The sequence below is a fragment of the Mustela nigripes genome, chromosome 3 (genome assembly GCF_022355385.1).
Source record: "Mustela nigripes isolate SB6536 chromosome 3, MUSNIG.SB6536, whole genome shotgun sequence".
Taxonomy (NCBI): domain Eukaryota; kingdom Metazoa; phylum Chordata; class Mammalia; order Carnivora; family Mustelidae; genus Mustela; species Mustela nigripes.
This window is the reverse complement of record NC_081559.1, coordinates 89,023,675-89,042,968: the sequence shown is the minus strand read 5'-3', so window position 1 is coordinate 89,042,968 and position 19,294 is coordinate 89,023,675. Positions and strand designations below refer to the sequence as shown.

Genomic DNA, 19,294 nt, shown 5'->3' with positions numbered 1-19,294 from the left:
CAGAGAGGCAGGTGGTGGGAGGGAAGGGGAAAGTAGGCTCCCCGCTGAGCAGAGAACCTGATGTGGGGCTTGATCCCAAGACCCTGCGATCATGACCAGAGCAGAAGGCAGAGGCTTTATCCCACTGAGCCACCCAGGCACCCAGAATTATTCAGTTTTCTTTTTATTCTTTTTGGTTTGTTTGTTTTGTTTTCCCACCTAACCATAAGAACTTCATTCATTTTGGGGCACCTGGGTGGCTCAGTGGGTTAAAGACTCTGCCTTCAGCTCAGGTCATGATCTCAGGGTCCTTGGGATCAAGCCCCATATCAGGCTCTCTGCTTGGTGGGGAGCCTGCTTTCTCCTCTCCTTCTCTCTTTGCCTCTCTCCCTATCTCTGTCAAATAAATTAATTAATTAATCTTTTAAAAAAAGAACTTCATTCATTTTGACTGTGGTGTTGGATATAGGAACCTACGCATGTGGTAAAATTACATCTAAAATTAAAGATACAGATCAATACAAATAATCTGAATAATATTAATGGATTGCATGAAGGTTAGTATTTGGGTTGTAATATTTTATTGTAGTTTACATAACATTCCAATGGAGGAAAATCAGATAAAGCGTACATTAAAACTCTGTCTTATTTTTTAAAACTTCAAGTGAATCTAAAATTATCTCAATAAAGTTTTTAAATTAAAAAAGTATATTATCCAAGAAAAAGTTGAATTACATGTGTACAGATCTGAATATTCCACTCCAAAATATGCCACTTTGGTTTAAGGATTATTTTGATTTCAAAACAAATGAGAAATAGCAGACAAAAAAATAAAAGTTATTTGCTTTCCTTTTTTGCTAAAAACAGTCCTAGGCATTTAATCACTCAAGACCAGTCTAGACTCTTACCAGCCCAGGATGGCACTGAGAGGGACCTACATAATGAACCTAACTAACCCAACACTTATCTTCCATTAGTTTCTCTCAGATATTTGCCTTCCCATAGTTTGCTTCCCTTGTAAGTTCAAAACCCTTTTCCTTTGTTTTGTTATTATTTTGTTTTGTCATTATTCCACATAGTTTTCTGGGTTTTGTTAAAATGCTATATAAAGCCCAATTTCTAACCACTGCTTTGATTTACTGATCAGTGAACTGCATACATGTGTGTTACTTTTGTTAATAAACTGGTCTTCTGGGGTGCCTGGGTGGCTCAGTGGGTAAGCCTCTGCCTTTGGCTCAGGTCATGATCTGAGAGTCCTGGGATCAAGCCCCCCATCAGGGTCACTACTCAGCAGGGAGCTGGCTTCCCCCTCTCTCTCTGCCTGCCTCTCTGCCTCCTTGTGATCTCTGTCTGTCGAATAAATAAAATCTTAAAACAAACAAACAAACAAACAAACAAAAAACCTGTTTTTCTCTGGGTGGTTTGTCATTTGTAAATCTAATTTCCAGGTTATTAGCCAAAGAAAGGTTAAAAAAAGAAAAATGGCGCCGGGGGGTGGGTGTTTTTTTTTTTTTTTTTTCTCCACTGCAAGTGGCTATACTACTATTATCTTAACCTGATCTAAATTCTTTCTTGAAATCATCCCTCTCCATTCACTCTACTTTAAGAAGTCACTGACAACAAATTGAGTTACAGAACTAAGGTAATTAGTTCTTTATCTCACGGAGTTAAGATTTCAGCCTCTCCCTTACCCTCCCTGGAATTAATCATTTCATCTCAGATAGTTTATCCTATATTTCAAGCTTCTAATGATTGGCAAAAATTATGTGACTTGTGAAAACAACACATGCAAAACTGTAGGCAAGCTCAGACTCGGTGACAGGCTTTTCTTGAGGAGTGTTTGTTCTAAAAAATTACTTTAAAAGGTTTAATACCTATAGTTTTATAGTTCACCAAAACTATATTTTATAGCCTGGTAAGAAGTAGAACAAAATATTTTTAAAAGCCCTGGACTGTGTCATTTGAATATTTTAAAATTATACTTTCTGTCATTATAATCCTAAACATTCCCTTGTGTTAGTTTTCTTTTTCCCCTAGATACACAGGGTTTTCTAGACATACCATGTTTGTGCCTTTTACGCTTATTTTTCCTTTTTACTAAGAATAAGGTAAGCACCTTCTCTTCTGTCCCTGCCTTAAAAACAAAAGTATATATTTTCCTTCCAGATCAAGTTGAAATTTTCAAATATCACCAATTTGGGTACTATTCTCTATTTTTATTGCTCATACAAAATTGGTTGTCTCCTTTATTTTAACACTGTCTACTTATATTACCTTTATGGTGTCTGGGAATAGTACTCATGAATGACACTGCATCAAGTGATTAGTAACTATTTCTGTCTTTTTACTTCACTGGACTATGATCTTCTTGATAATGTATCCCAGATTTTATTTTCAGGTTTTGACACCTACTATACACTTCATAACCTTTTTTAATAATTTTTTTAGACTTGATCACATTGAAAGAATGAGTAAACAAATGATCAGATAAAGATATAATAAATTTAAGTTATTTTTGTGTATATTAATGTGTAATTTTAATATCCATAATTCCTCTGGCCTTATTTGTAAGCTCTTCTTAACATTCCTTTTGGGAAGTGTGACTTTTATATATTGATTAAATTCCATACACAATAAAAGTGACTGTGCTGAGTAATAAGTATATTTAAATAACTGCATATATCAAGCAAGAAAATATATACAAAAATTTGTGTTAACCTTACTTTTAAAAAGTGAGGTCCTTTGAATTCTGATGATGTGATAAAAAGTGCTTATGAATGTTATCCATGAATAGAGTTCAAAATCCACATTATGTAGTAGATGGGTTGGAATGATTAAATAATAATTTTTTTAAAGTTTAGTAGGTTTCAAAAAGGTGTACTTGAAGTTGAGTAAGCAAATGAATTTTGGTTGGATTACATTGAAAATGAGGGGAAATATCTAGAAAATAAAATACATAGTACACAGGATTCTTAAGAGTAAACCATGAAGGATAATGCTGATTGACAAGCCAAGTTGCTTTATATGAGGCTTAAGGGATAAAATTCATAATATGTAAACATTTTAAACACGGAAATGGCTTTAAGTAGAAAATTAAAATCCTCTGTTACGCAAACTGCTCTAAGTACTTAATGTATCCAAGACTGAGCAATAAATCTTAATTGAGAATATTTAGCTCAACAATGGATAACTGGAATGTTGATTTGTATTTAACAGAAACAAAGTTATTCAGCCTAAACTGCCTGAAGGCTCCAATTACTTAGTCTTCAGTGATACAGGGTCCTAAAATGCCAAGTTGGGTATTTTGATAAGATTATGATGCACTTCTATTTCAAGCATGTCACACATATGGATTTAACAACAAACAAGGGAAATCCAGTGAATTACAACATAAAAACAATTTCACAAATTAGAAAGTCTACTATATCAGTGACATTTCTGTTGAAAAGTAGCATTTCAAGATTTGGAAATAGTTAATAGTGAGGTATGATTGGCATAGAGATGGAATTGCTTCTTGTGTTCCCTGGCTGCCTAGAAAAGCTGACTGTTGCATCCTAATTGGGCCTACATTTCTCAGGAGTACCCAGGTTCTGATTTTTTTTTCCTATACTTTCTACGCTTGAAAGAGTATCAGTTTTATTCCCTGATCTTAGCTTGAGGTCACGCAATTACTACATGAAATCAGCCTCTCTACATAATGGTTATGGTTTAATATGGCTTTGGAAGCAGATAAACTTGGATTTGAATTCCACTCTACTATCCATCACAGGCAACTAACTTCTTTCAGTAAGACTCACTTTCTGTATCTATAAAAGAAGGATAAAAAACCCTTCCAGAAATGATTAGTGTGAGGTGATTAATGCAAAGCTTTTTACAAGTGCTTGACATATGCTAAGTGTGTAAAAAGTAGTCACTATAATTATGGTTTTTTTCTTGCCAAAGTGAGGATGGTTCTATTGTATCACGTATCCTAGGCTAAGGATAAGCAAACACAAAGGTTGGGGGTTCATAATGAGAATTCAGGTTCCATAAAGGAGAACGGATAATGATTGCTTTGAGTTGATACTTCCCAGCCTCACCAAAGAGAATATTGTGTTTCCTCTTTAAATCTGGGAAAAGTAAATTGTAATCTGATAATCAATATACCCAAAAAGAAGAGCAACTGAACAGTAGCTCCTCCTTTCCTACTCATCTAATTTTCTTAGTGGAAATGGTTTAGAGCATACGGAGGGCAAGTGTTTAAGCCGGAGTTTGCCCAGACAGACTCACCATGAAAAAATAATTACAATAATTTCCTGCAGTGCAAAATATCAGTGCAGCTTGATAAGTAAATAACAAAGTAATAAATTTCCCTACGTATATGTATTTCATGGGTATGGCAATCATGTATGCCAAGAAAAATAGGTTTGTACTTATCTTTTACACATAGCCATGTCTACTCCTGGTACTGGAAAAGTCCATGTTAGAAATCATCTCAGGGGAAGAGTTCTAAGAAAATCTTATCAAGTGGGATTATAATGTCATTAATTCTTGGGATTATTTCCAAGATTCTTCTATATCAAATGTTTCCTTGTGAGACTTAACTTTCATGCTGGAAGAGAAATTTGAATGTCTCCATTTGACTTCAGACTTCCTAGTTGGGTTCTTCTTTTAGCTTGGCAGTAGGGTTAGGCCGAACTTTCAGGGCATAGCATTCCCTGATGGGAACCAAAACAACCCCCTCAAGCAATAAGGACTGCCCTGAGCCAGAAAGACCCCTTGTGAGATTGACTCCAAGATGAGGATTTGACTTTCACTGCCTACTTGCACTTTTCCACCACCTTTACCCCCACACTTTTGCCTATATTTATATAGGAAGTATTTTCAACATTCTGGGGATGATCTTTGATTGCTGGCCTCACTGAGATAAATTTATTTCTGATTTCATCATCACTCCTTTCTCTGCCTTTGGGTTTTGTCAGTGTTGAGTGGCTCAGCTTGCTCTCTTTGGGACCCCCAGAGCCAGGGGCTTTTGTATCCCTGTGTATTAGCGACAATGCTGTACTAAATAACAGTTCAATTTTATATATAAAACAAACAAAAAAATAGGCCACTTATTTGCATCGCAGCTCTAGGCTCTCCAGAAGAGAAAAAATAAGTAAACAATAGCAAAATAATAATTTTTTTAAAAAGAAAACAATCATCTGAAGTGCTTCAGATTTTGTGAAAAGTAGTAAACAATATGTTTTTGAATATATTTTAGGAAAACAGCTCAAGCACACAGTTAAAACACTGATTTCAAAATATAGTTACTAGGCTACGTAATTTTAACCTATTTATTTATTTATTTGATTGTTTGTTTATTTTGAAGATTTCATTTATTTGAGAGAGAAGCAGGCTTCAGGAATACCAATGTGGGGCTTCATCCCAGGACCCTGGGATCATGAACTGAGCTAAAGGCAGATGCTTAACAGACTGAGCCACCCAGGCTCCCCCCATCTAAAACCTATTTTAATCAATGACTATAATAGCTTGAAACTCATATCATTTTACCTGGCCTTCATCCATCCTAAATAAAGAATCTGAAGTGACTGAATATAGATAAGACTTTCCTGCTGTATACTTACAATGATATTTTTTATACTTAATTTATAGATAATAGACTCTCTAGCCTATTGGTATATATCAAAAATTATAATAACATGATCAAAATGAATAAGGCATTACTGTACAAAGAATTTAGTTTTATCTTTACATCCAATACTGAGGACTTGTTGATAAATAGATAAGTTAACCACGTCTATTTTTGCCCTATTCTTTGTTTCTATGAGAAATCTCTGAGGTGCTAAGGAGAGCCAAATGGCCACCAGGTTAGACAGGAGTTGGAGGAGAAAGAGCAAGAGGAACATGTTGAAAAGAACATTTGAAAATAAACTATTTCCAATTTTCCCTCTCTAGCTAGCCATGCTTTTATTTATAAGCAATCCTGTTGATAAAATTCTTACACTCCATGCTTTAAGAAAATTATGGCATAAATATAAATATTTTCTACTCATCAGATAATTGAAGGAAATGCAACATGGACAACACTCAGATCACTTAATATGCACTACTTTCACAAAGTTATCTTACTCAGCTATGCTATATAAATAAATCTTGGATTTATGCAATCATGTAAGAACTTGTTGCTATTGGATAGGAAACAGTGTTCACTTCATTCAGCAAATATTTGTTGAAGATCTACTAACATGTCAGCATTGAGCTATGAGTTAAGGACACAATGGTAAATAAAACAGATATAATCTCTAACATTGTAGTTTCCTTTCTAGTTGGTAAGCAGTAGTTACTCAAATATTCAACAAAAAAATGGAAGTCTAAAATAATGACAAGAACTATAAGATGAAAGGGTGTTAAATGTCTATTTTAAGAGACTTCGGCCTTGCCAAGGGAGGTCAGGGAAAGCTTCTTTGAAGAAATAATATTTGAGTTGAAATCTTGCAGATAGGCATACAACTGAGATGGGAGACATTTCTGGGCAAAGGAATACTTTGTTAAAATGTACTGTTAGTGTAAAGAGTCTAAAGTTGAGAGAAGCAAAGAAGGAAATATGGCTGGAGTGGATAAGTTTGACTCATACTGCAATTCTTTTTAGATAGTAAACTCCATGAGGAAAGGGTCCATATCTCCTGTTTGCCTTATTTCCCAGTAAATTGGCACTCTGTAGGAACACACTTTTTTTTCCTCTTTATTTTAAGAGGCCCACATACATACAGATCAACGCGTGAATCCTTACTGCATGATTCTGACTCTCTTTCTGATTAGTATGTCATTGCTACAAAGTAAGTATTACATAAAAAGTCATCTTTGTGTCATCCACAATGCTTAGCATAACACCTTAACATTACCCATTTAATGCATGGATTTAGATTTAAGAAAGAGGGGTTATTGTAGAGATGTTTTTCTTTCTCTCTCTCTTTCTTTAAATTTACATGTAGTTATTTCTGAAGCATTCTTAAGGATTGTTTCTTTTTCTCCTCCTAGGCTAAAAAGAATACATTATCATACTTTATATAATAATCTATAGAAACATGTTAAATTCAGTATAATAGTCATTTGCCCAGCCTCCAATCAGAAAGCATGAGTAATTAATGCCAGCTAAATTTTGTTCACTTACTGTTTCTGCTTAATAGAGCTTTTACTAGATTTTATTTAAATACTTATGGAAATTTATGTTTGGATCAACATAGACAATTGCTATATTTGTAGGCACATAGATGAGTGGATAAAATATAAGAAAGTTTGTGTTTAAAAATTGTGATGTTCATTTAACGTGTCAACCTGGCTTGACTATCATCCCCAGTTGTTCAATTAAACACTAATTGAGATTTTGCTGTGAAAGTATTTTGTAGATGTGAATACTATTTGCAGTCAGTTGATTTTAAGTTAAGGACATTATCCTAAAAAAATCTAGGTGGGTTTGATAAAGTTCGTTGAAACGCTGTAAGAGAACTAAGGTTTCTAAGAGTAGGAAGAAATTGTAGCCAAAGTCTACAGTTTAAACTGCTGCCTTAGACTTTCCATCCTGCCAGAGGATTTCAGATTTGCAATCTCATTCCACAAATTCTTGTAATAAATCTCTTTGTATATCTATATCTATATAACTAGACTCTCTCTCTCTTTCTTCCTATCTATCTATTCATCTATCTATCCACATATTCGAGTGGTTCTGTTTCTCATGAAACCCTGAAAGACACACAACTTTCTCCCATCTCCTATTGTAGATAATTTTTCAGAGTCAGCTAGAGAAAAATAACATTAGTGTACACAATTCTTCACAAAGGATGCTTTTACTGTATTTTAAATGAGTAAAAAAGAAAAGCCAAAAATAACCTATGAAACAAAGGCTTAATTTTATAGATAAGAAAACCCAAAACACACCATATTGTCTGCATTAATGTGTCTTTACTATCCACGGTCTTTAATGTCATAACTTACTATTCTAAGAAACTTTTGTCTGGTAAATTTGTTTCAACATAATATTACTGCAAATTTCAGGAATTCCAGATAGCCCATCAACTCTTCAGCCAAAAAGCAACAAATGATACTTTATACTTCAAGATTCTTTGATCCACATTCCCTCAAAATCTTTCTGTATCTACCAATGCAGAATTATATAATGATCCTTACTTAATGCTCTTTACCATGCCTCCAACTGAAACATCTATACCACACCAGACTTCTAAATCTCAATTACTATTTTAATGTTGTTTTTCCCTCTCTGAGACACTGCTAAAACATTGATGACTTAAAGTTCTTCCTCAGTGTGGGAAGTAAGAAGCTCAGCTTTGTCTAAACAACAAGCTGTTTGGGGGATATTTTAACATAGAGAAGAGAAGAAAGTAATGACCACTCATATTCATTACCCAGAATTGAGCAATATTAACTTTTATTATATTTACTTTGAATCTTTTTATGAAATATGACCTAAATTTTACTAATACAGTAAACCCTCTTGATAAAGATGAAATTTCACAGTAAAGTCATCATTGTTCCTTCCCAAAGAGAATTGCTATTATAAAATTGGTGTGCACATTTCTAGCTTACCTCTTTCCATTTATTTTATAAATTTACTCATCCAGGAGCAATATATATTAATGTATGTTTCATTTTGTACTTACATAAGTGGTATTATATTGTAAGTACCATTCTGCCAATTACTTTTCTCGCCCAACATTTTTGAGATCTATTTATGTCTTTTCATATATATTTACATACATACCTGTATTTCAGCACATAAACATGCTGCATTTATTTACTCATTCCTCTTTTGATGAAGATTTAGTTTCTTTCTAAATTTTGTATTATTGTAAACAATGACATATTGAATATCTTTGTACTTGTGTGAAGGATATATTCTTGAATATACATAGAGACATATTCTTTAGACAACATATTCTTTAGAGTATGTAAGTGCAGAGTGGCTGGAACATAAGACATTGTATATGTGCCTTTAATTCTAAAAATAGCTCCAAAGGTAGACATTATTATCTCTATTTTAAAGATAATAAAACTGAGCCTTTGAAAAGGAAAGAAGAATGTTTAAAGTTACAGAGGTAGTAGTATTAGAGCAGAGATTCAAATCCCTCTATGTTTGGTTCCTAAAACAACTTTTTCCCCAACCATATTGTTCCTCACATACAGCAAGAGGAATGTTTTGTGTGAATGTGATAATTGTTAAGTTGTCCTTAGTTTTTAGGTTCCTGAAGTTCTTTCTCCCTCTTGCACCTTACACCTTGGAGTGGGCATTTAAAGATGGCAAATGATAATGATATGTTAATGACCTACCAACATAGAAATCTTATTCATTGTAGGGAAGTAAAGGAGAAAAGAGGCAGGAGATACTTTCACCTGCTCACTCGTTTCCTCTGTCCATCAAAAATAAAGATATCTGTGGGCAGAAATGTGGTAGAATACGTTGTAGTTAGGATTTCCCACAGAACACCAGGATATCCAGAAACATAAGAAGGGGAAATGATTTGTTACATTTATATATGGACAAGACAGTCTCTCATTCAGCTTTGCAGAGACCAATTTTAGCACCTGGGTAACATGACTAGTTAGTTAGAGTAGAAAGTTACAGAAGGAACGTGTAAGACCTATTTGTAAAGAACTACAAGAAGACGAGGGCACAGTTGTCTTTTTGCTCCAGGGATTATGTTTGAAAGATTTGAGAGAAGAATTGAACTGCTTCGAACCTGTTTACCTCTTAGAACTAGCAGCAAACCAATAATGAGTTGAGTCCTCACATTTACATAAAAATTTGTTCATGTCAGAGGTTCACTTGGTACCTTATTCCTCTGCAAGATTTCTTAGTATTCTACTGTATGCTTATTCTTCACTGAACTCATTCAGACTACCAGTACTGCAGACAATCAAATCATTCAAATTCCAGTCTATTGGACCCAATATACCTTGTATTATTACTCCTGACAGGTTTTATTATTAAAGGCCAGATGTTCCTTTAATAAATTTTCCTCATTCAATCCTCATGGGAACTTTATAAAATAGACTTTTTTGTCTCAATTTTATAGATGAGGAAAGCAAGTACTACCAAGGTAACACTAATTTGCTGAAGGTCACTGAATTAAATTTACTTAATGAAATCTAAAATGATTTAGCTTCTTGTGTCCCTTAAGGAAAAGGGCAGTGTCAAGCCTAGTACAAAACCTGATACTCAATAAATATCTGTACTGAATGAAAGAATGACTTGCAAGCCATACTCATTAACGCTGATTTAAGGCATTGTTTGCAGTGAGATTCTGGATTATTTTGTCTCGCACAAGTTAAAATTTAAAAGTATCCATCTGAATTGATTTTAAAGTGATTTCCAAACTAACAATAACTGATGTGATGTAGACATCTAATATTTGTTGTTGATACTGAATCCTCATTCATATACAGTTAAAAATATCACTTGGTACATAACACCTTGAAGGCCCAACTACAAAGTATAAACAGGTAACACTATTTTTCTTATAAACTCTCTCTTTTTTTAATAAAAAAGCTGCTAGATTTTTTAAAAATTTATTTTGAGTAGGGGAATGGAATCTAGTATTAATGAAGATAAGGTTTTCCCATTATAGAAACAAGCATATAAATTAATATTTTGATGTAACCTGTGGCTCCCACATTATAGTTTTAGGACTTTATTTGCTCATACTATTTTCATCATACTCACTTTTCCATATTAAATATTCTGAACAATTCTAGATAAGCACTAACTGAATTGCTTGAGTACAAATTAAATCTTTTGTATGGGTCCTAATCTTGTAAAGCCCCTTGTTTCTTTTGTCCTATCATTTTCCACATAGAAGTATTAGCATTTCAATTTGCCTTTAATTTCTAACCCTACCTTGAATTCCAATTGTGTATCAAATCCTAGAACAGCCAGTCCAAAGAAAAGAGTTGTTAATATTATCATTTTCTATTAGAGGTTTAGTCTACAGACTACATGAAAAGAATTATTTATTATAAATTTTACTGATAGTAAACCTTTACTGAATGATCACTAGTAAAAATGAACTACTTCAAATAAGGATACTACCACATCTCTAAAATAAGAATAATTGATAAAAAGCTTGATGGTGAATTCATTTTTCTCCAGAATTAAAAATATATTGTGTTTAATTCAAAGCAAAATTATGATTTTCTTTTGTATATTCCATTATTTGCATGTAATATGATATCAAAATCTAGGTTCATTAGTTCATTATTGGATTTTTTTTTTTTTTTAAGATCCTTGAGGAGCACCTGGGTCGCTCAGTGGGTTAAAGCCTCTGCCTTCAGCTCAGGTCATGATCCCGAGGTAATGGGGTCAAGCTCTGCATCTGGCTCTCTGCTCAGTGGGGAGCCTACTTCCTCCTCTCTCCTGCCTGCCTTTCTACCTACTCTGTCTGTCAAATAAATAAATAAATAAATCTTAAAAAAAAAAAAGATACTTGAGATGACAAATAGGCAATGTGATAGTTCCTGCCTCTTAAAGCAATATAAGAAAAAATGAGGAAAGAGTGATTAGAATTTGAAAAAAATATATAGATAATAATGTGAAGGATATTTGTGCAAACATATATAACGTATTAACTTATAAAAGAATCTTTGTAGTTAAAATTTTTAAAAAATGTTTTGTGTATATACATCAGAGTTTTCTTCCAGCACCATTGAGTCTTAGCTAATAATTTATTATGGTTAACAAAGGTAGAACAAACCAAATAAACCTACTGCATAGTGAATAAAAACTGTTGAAAAGTAAATACTAAATACTTAAATCATTATAACTATTAATCATGACACAACAATGATAAGGGGAAGTTTTAGTATATTATATTGCCACTGTAACAATGTATCGAGGTATTCACCATTGAAAGTAAGATATTTATTAATTGTATCAAGTTTTAAGTGACTTCAATACAAAAGATACTATAAAAGCTCTCATGTTAAAAGAATTTATCTTCTTATTCACAAAAACAATGTTTCCTCCTTATCCAACATAGATCCAATGGAATCAATGAGATTGAGGAATTCCTGATTAAATTTATATTACTAATCTATAATATTTTCTTTTAGGTTCTAGATCAAAGATACATTTATAGGTGTGTCATATTAAAAACTGCATGATTATTAAAAGGAAAAGAAAAAACCTACCAACTGGTTCCTTCTGATTCTGAAAGAGAATCTTGCTGTTACTGCCATCCATGTTTGCCATGTTAATTGTGTTTCCATCTGTCCAGTAGAGTTTCCTTAATTTAAGAGATATGAATTAAAAATATTAGAGATAGGCCTACTTGTTAACTAGAAACATACACTGAGGAATAAAGTTAATGTCAAAGTAAATTCTTGGTATAAGATTAATTCTTTTTAAGAAGAGCCCGAATTGTTGAGGCACTTGCTGATGATAAGGTGCATGTTTGCCTGGGAAGAAAGCACCACTCTTTCTTTTTCCTGTCATTGAAGGAAGCAATCAACTCACTTCCTTTGCCCTCCTACATTCACAACTGAAATTTTTACCTATAAATATAGTAAATTACTTTCATTTAAAGTAATGCATCCAGATTGAATCCCCTGGGTTTAGAGAAACCAGATACTAAAGAAGAAGAAAAGTCATTTCAGCCATTCCCCCTGAAAGCACTGGGGAGAAAGTATTTTAACCTTACACAAGCTCTCTACATGGGTACATGAGGATTAGCCAGAAGATGGGAGAATCTGATTTACTTAGCAGTGACAATAACATCAGCACACAGGTAAATATGTTATTAAAACTAAACACATGTAAATATGTTATTAAAACTGGTGTTTGAAATAAAATTAGTGACTTTTCCCTGCATATCCTTTTTTTCTTTTCTTAAATGTTGAACTGTTGTTACTCCTTAGAAACATAAATTAATAAAATCTTGCAATAATGTATAAAAATCTGGCTTTATGCAGATAACAGAAATCTCTAACCAGGGATCTCTTTTACGATTTCCATATTAACTTTTTTTGACTGGTATAGTTGGTATGTTAATTCCTCTAAATTAAAGTTTTTATATCAAATCAGGACAAAAATGTGTGAAATTTTTGGAAAACTTTACAAAAAAATAATCATACTTTACCCCCTGACTGGGTGAGCTGCAAGACACTGTGGCTTATCGATTCCATGGATAATTGAGGTTTTCAAAGAGCCATCTAGTCGTGCTACATTAATTTGTGTTTCATCAAATTCGGAGCTAACCCAGTATAAATTACGTGAGACCCAATCCACTGCTAGCCCTCTGATACTCTGAATATCTGTAAAACAGGAAAGAGAAAATTAAAAGTGAATGAAGTTGCTCATTCTTTTTGACTTTCCAAGTAAGTTATTTTCTGTCTCTGGGAAAATTTAATTTACACTTTAATTTGTTAGCTAAAATTGTACAAGATTGTAATCTCATTCCCTTATCAGCCCTTCTTAAGGCATGAATAATCATTAATGTCTTACTGCTGAGCCATTTGAAAACCTGAAGCAACAATTAGCATTGAAATTACACCAACACTCAATGATTCACTAGTAAACACTTAGGAGCAGACACAGGCAGCAGTCTTATGGGCCAAGGTGACCAAAATTCAAATTAGAGTAACAGCTTCTCCAGTTGGTAGCACATCTTTCTAGTTAGGAAAAAGTACTTGTGGGCCGTCAACAAATGGGCTATTTTGTGTTTTAATGTGCCAATTTGTTCCTGAAATGAAATAAAGCAATTCAACTTTCCTAAAAAAATCACCAGAGTCGAACATCTTTCAAAATAGATAATTAGCAGAAATTGACTGAGATATGTCCAAAGAAACAAAATCCTTTTAATATTCCTCCAACATGGATTCTACAGAAATTACTGAAATCTAATTAAGTTTCGATTCAATACAGCCAACATGAATATTTAGATTGTTATTCCTTGATTATTTAATTAGCCATCTTTTAAAAAAGATAGAATTCAGGCTTAAATGCAAGTGCATGTTTTAATTAAAGAAACCAATCAAAATCAAGTATTTAAATGATGGATTCTTTTTTTTTTTTTTTTAATTTTTTATTTTTGATAAACATATATTTTTATCCCCAGGGGTACAGGTCTGTGAATCACCAGGTTTAAACACTTCACAGCACTCACCAAATCACATACCCTCCCCAATGTCCATAATCCCACCCCCTTCTCCCAAACCCCCTGCCCCCGGCAACCCTCAGTTTGTTTTGTGAGATTAAGAGTCACTTATGGTTTGTCTCCCTCCCAATCCCATCTTGTTTCATTTATTCTTCTTCTACCCACTTAAGCCTCCATGTTGTATCACCACTTCCTCATATCAGGGAGATCATATGATAGTTGTCTTTCTCTGCTTGAATTATTTCGCTAAGCATGATACGCTCTAGTTCCATCCACGTTGTTGCAAATGGCAAGATTTCATTTCTTTTGATGGCTGCATAGTATTCCATTGTGTATATATACCACATCTTCTTGATCCATTCATCTGTTGATGGACATCTAGGTTCTTTCCATAGTTTGGCTATTGTGGACATTGCTGCTATAAACATTCGGGTGCACGTGCCCCTTTGGATCACTACATTTGTATCTTTAGGGTAAATACCCAATAGTGCAATTGCTGGGTCATAGGGCAGTTCTATTTTCAACATTTTGAGGAACCTCCATGCTGTTTTCCAGAGTGGCTGCACCAGCTTGCATTCCCACCAACAGTGTAGGAGGGTTCCCCTTTCTCCGCATCCTCGCCAGCATCTGTCATTTCCTGACTTGTTGATTTTAGCCATTCTGACTGGTGTGAGGTGATATCTCATTGTGGTTTTGATTTGTATTTCCCTGATGCCGAGTGATATGGAGCACTTTTTCATGTGTCTGTTGGCCATCTGGATGTCTTCTTTGCAGAAATGTCTGTTCATGTCCTCTGCCCATTTCTTGATTGGATTATTTGTTCTTTGGGTGTTGAGTTTGCTAAGTTCTTTATAGATTCTGGACACTAGTCCTTTATCTGATATGTCGTTTGCAAATATCTTCTCCCATTCTGTCAGTTGTCTTTTGATTTTGTTAACTGTTTCCTTTGCTGTGCAAAAGCTTTTGATCTTGATGAAATCCCAGTAGTTCATTTTTTCCCTTGCTTCCCTTGCCTTTTGCGTTGTTCCTAGGAAGATGTTGCTGCGGCAGAGGTCGAAGAGGTTGCTGCCCGTGTTCTCCTCAAGGATTTTGATGGATTCCTTTCGTACATTGAGGTCCTTCATCCATTTTGAGTCTATTTTTGTGTGTGGTGTAAGGGAATGGTCCAATTTCATTTTTCTGCATGTGGCTGTCCAATTTTCCCAGCACCATTTATTGAAAAGGCTGTCTTTTTTCCATTGGACATTCTTTCCTGCTTTGTCGAAGATTAGTTGACCATAGATTTGAGGGTCTATTTCTGGGCTCTCTATTCTGTTCCATTGATCTATGTGTCTGTTTTTGTGCCAGTACCATGCTGTCTTGATGATGACAGCTTTGTAATAGAGCCTGAAGTCCGGAATTGTGATGCCACCAACGTTGGCTTTCTTTTTCAATATCCCTTTGGCTATTCGAGGTCTTTTCTGGTTCCATATAAATTTTAGAATTATTTGTTCCATTTCTTTGAAAAAGATGGATGGTACTTTGATAGGAATTGCATTAAATGTGTAGATTGCTTTAGGTAGCATAGATATTTTCACAATATTTATTCTTCCAATCCAGGAGCATGGAACATTTTTCCATTTCTTTGTGTCTTCCTCAATTTCTTTCATGAGTACTTTATAGTTTTCTGAGTATAGATTCTGTGTCTCTTTGGTTAGGTTTATTCCTAGGTATCTTATGGTTTTGGATGCAATTGTAAATGGGATTGACTCCTTAATATCTCTTTCTTCTGCCTTGTTGTTGGTGTAGAGAAATGCAACTGATTTCTGTGCATTGATTTTATATCCTGACACTTTACTGAATTCCTGTACAAGTTCTAGCAGTTTTGGAGTGGAGTCTTTTGGGTTTTCCACATATAGTATCATATCATCTGCGAAGAGTGATAATTTGACTTCTTCTTTGCTGATTTGGATGCCTTTAATTTCTTTTTGTTGTCTGATTGCTGAGGCTAGGACCTCTAGTACGATGTTGAATAGCAGTGGTGATAATGGACATCCCTGCCGTGTTCCTGACCTTAACGGAAAAGCTTTCAGTTTTTCTCCATTGAGAATGATATTTGCGGTGGGTTTTTCATAGATGGCTTTGATGATATTGAGGTATGTGCCCTCTATCCCTACACTTTGAAGAGTTTTGATCAGGAAGGGATGCTGTACTTTGTCAAATGCTTTTTCAGCATCTATTGAGAGTATCATATGGTTCTTGTTCTTTCTTTTATTGATGTGTTGTATCACATTGACTGATTTGCGGATGTTGAACCAACCTTGCAGCCCTGGAATAAATCCCACTTGGTCGTGGTGAATAATCTTTTTAATGTACTGTTGAATCCTATTGGCTAGTATTTTGTTGAGTATTTTCGCATCTGTGTTCATCAAGGATATCGGTCTATAGCTCTCTTTTTTGGTGGGATCCTTGTCTGGTTTTGGGATCAAGGTGATGCTGGCCTCATAAAATGAGTTTGGAAGTTTTCCTTCCATTTCTATTTTTTGGAACAGTTTTAGGAGAATAGGAATTAGTTCTTCTTTAAATGTTTGGTAGAATTCCCCCGGGAAGCCGTCTGGCCCTGGGCTTTTGTTTGTTTGGAGATTTTTAATGACTGTTTCAATCTCCTTACTGGTTATGGGTCTGTTCAGGCTTTCTATTTCTTCCTGGCTCAGTTGTGGTAGTTTATATGTTTCTAGGAATGCATCCATTTCTTCCAGATTGTCAAATTTATTGCCGTAGAGTTGCTCATAGTATTTTCTTATAATAGTTTGTATTTCTTTGGTGTTAGTTGTGATCTCTCCTCTTTCATTCATGATTTTATTTATTTGGGTCCTTTCTCTTTTCTTTTTGATAAGTCGGGCCAGGGGTTTATCAATTTTATTAATTCTTTCAAAGAACCAGCTCCTAGTTTTGTTGATTTGTTCTATTGTTTTTTTGGTTTCTATTTCATTGATTTCTGCTCTGATCTTTATGATTTCTCTTCTCCTGCTGGGCTTAGGGTTTCTTTCTTGTTCTTTCTCCAGCTCCTTTAGGTGTAGGGTTAGGTTGTGTACCTGAGACCTTTCTTGTTTCTTGAGAAAGGCTTGTAGCGCTATATATTTTCCTCTCAGGACTGCCTTTGTTGTGTCCCACAGATTTTGAACCGTTGTATTTTCATTATCATTTGTTTCCATGATTTTTTTCAATTCTTCTTTAATTTCCCGGTTGACCCATTCATTCTTTAGAAGGATACTGTTTAGTCTCCATGTATTTGGGTTCTTTTCAAACTTCCTTTTGTGGTTGAGTTCTAGCTTTAGAGCATTGTGGTCTGAAAATATGCAGGGAATGATCCCAATCTTTTGATACCGGTTGAGTCCTGATTTAGGACCGAGGATGTGATCTATTCTGGAGAATGTTCCATGTGCACTAGAGAAGAATGTGTATTCTGTTGCTTTGGGATGAAATGTTCTGAATATATCTGTGATGTCCATCTGGTCCAGTGTGTCGTTTAAGGCCTTTATTTCCTTGCTGATCTTTTGCTTGGATGACCTGTCCATTTCAGTGAGGGGAGTGTTAAAGTCCCCTACTATTATTGTATTATTGTTGATGTGTTTCTTTGATTTTCTTATTAATTGGTTTATATAGTTGGCTGCTCCCACATTGGGGGCATAGATATTTAAAATTGTTAAATCTTCTTGTTGGACAGACCCTTTGAGTATGATATAGTGTCCTTCCTCATCTCTTATTATAGTCTTTGGCTTAAAATCTAATTGATCTGATATAAGGATTGCCACTCCTGCTTTCTTCTGATGTCCATTAGCATGGTATATTCTTTTCCACCCCCTCACTTTAAATCTGGAGGTGTCTTCGGGCTTAAAATGTGTTTCTTGGAGGCAACATATAGATGGGTTTTGTTTTTTTATCCATTCTGATACCCTGTGTCTTTTGACAGGGGCATTTAGCCCATTTACATTCAGGGTAACTATTGAGAGATATGAATTTAGTGCCATTGTATTGCCTGTAAGGTGACTGTTACTGTATATGGTCTCTGTTCCTTTCTGATCTACCCCTTGTAGGCTCTCTCTTTGCTTAGAGGACCCCTTTCAATATTTCCTGTAGAGCTGGTTTGGTATTTGCAAATTCTTTCAGTTGTTGTTTGTCCTGGAAGCTTTTAATCTCTCCTTCTATTTTCAATGATAGCCTAGCTGGATATAGTATTCTTGGCTGCATGTTTTTCTCGTTTAGTGCTCTGAAAATATCATGCCAGCTCTTTCTGGCCTGCCAGGTCTCTGTGGATAAGTCAGCTGCCAATCTAATATTTTTACCATTGTATGTTACAGACTTCTTTTCCCGGGCTGCTTTCAGGATTTTCTCTTTGTCATTGAGACTTGTAAATTTTACTATTAGGTGATGGGGTGTGGGCCTATTCTTATTGATTTTGAGGGGCGTTCTCTGAACCTCCTGTATTTTGATGCTCGTTCCCTTTGCCATATTGGGGAAATTCTCCCCAATAATTCTCTCCAGTATACCTTCTGCTCCCCTCTCACTTTCTTCTTCTTCTGGAATCCCAATTATTCTAATGTTGTTTCGTCTTATGGTGTCACTTATCTCTCGAATTCTCCCCTCGTGGTCCAGTAGCTGTTTGTCCCTCTTTTGCTCAGCTTCTTTATTCTCTGTCATTTGGTCTTCTATATCACTAATTCTTTCTTCTGCCTCATTTATCCTAGCAGTTAGAGCCTCCATTTTTGATTGCACCTCATTAATAGCTTTTTTGATTTCACCTTGGTTAGATTTTAGTTCTTTTATTTCTCCAGAAAGGGCTTTTATATCTCTCGAGAGGGTTTCTCTAATATCTTCCATGCCTTTTTCGAGCCCGGCTAGAACCTTGAGAATTGTCATTCTGAACTCTAGATCTGAAATATTACCGATGTCTGTATTGATTAGGTCCCTAGCCTTCGGTACTGCCTCTTGTTCTTTTTTTTGTGTTGAATTTTTACGTCTTGTCATTTTGTCCAGATAAGAGTAAATGAAGGGGCAAGTAAAATACTAAAAGGGTGGCAACAACCCCAGGAAAATATGCTTTAACCAAATTAGAAGAGATCCAAAATCGTGAGTGGGGAGAAAGGGGATAAAAAGAGGTTCAAAAAGGAAGAAAGAAAAAAAAAAAAAAA

At 34.8% G+C, this 19,294-nt stretch overlaps 1 protein-coding gene across 1 annotated transcript in view; it reads right to left on the bottom strand.

Moving 5' to 3' along the window:
- Nucleotides 1–19,294, bottom strand: part of LRP1B (LDL receptor related protein 1B) — a 2,002,169-nt gene that overhangs the window by 598,532 nt on the left and 1,384,343 nt on the right. The window contains exons 31-32 of the mRNA XM_059394361.1: nt 13,107–13,281; nt 12,160–12,254 (exon numbers count right to left, since the gene is read on the bottom strand). Of these exons, the coding sequence (XP_059250344.1) occupies nt 12,160–12,254; nt 13,107–13,281 (270 nt within the window). The remainder of the gene's footprint in view (nt 1–12,159; nt 12,255–13,106; nt 13,282–19,294) is intronic.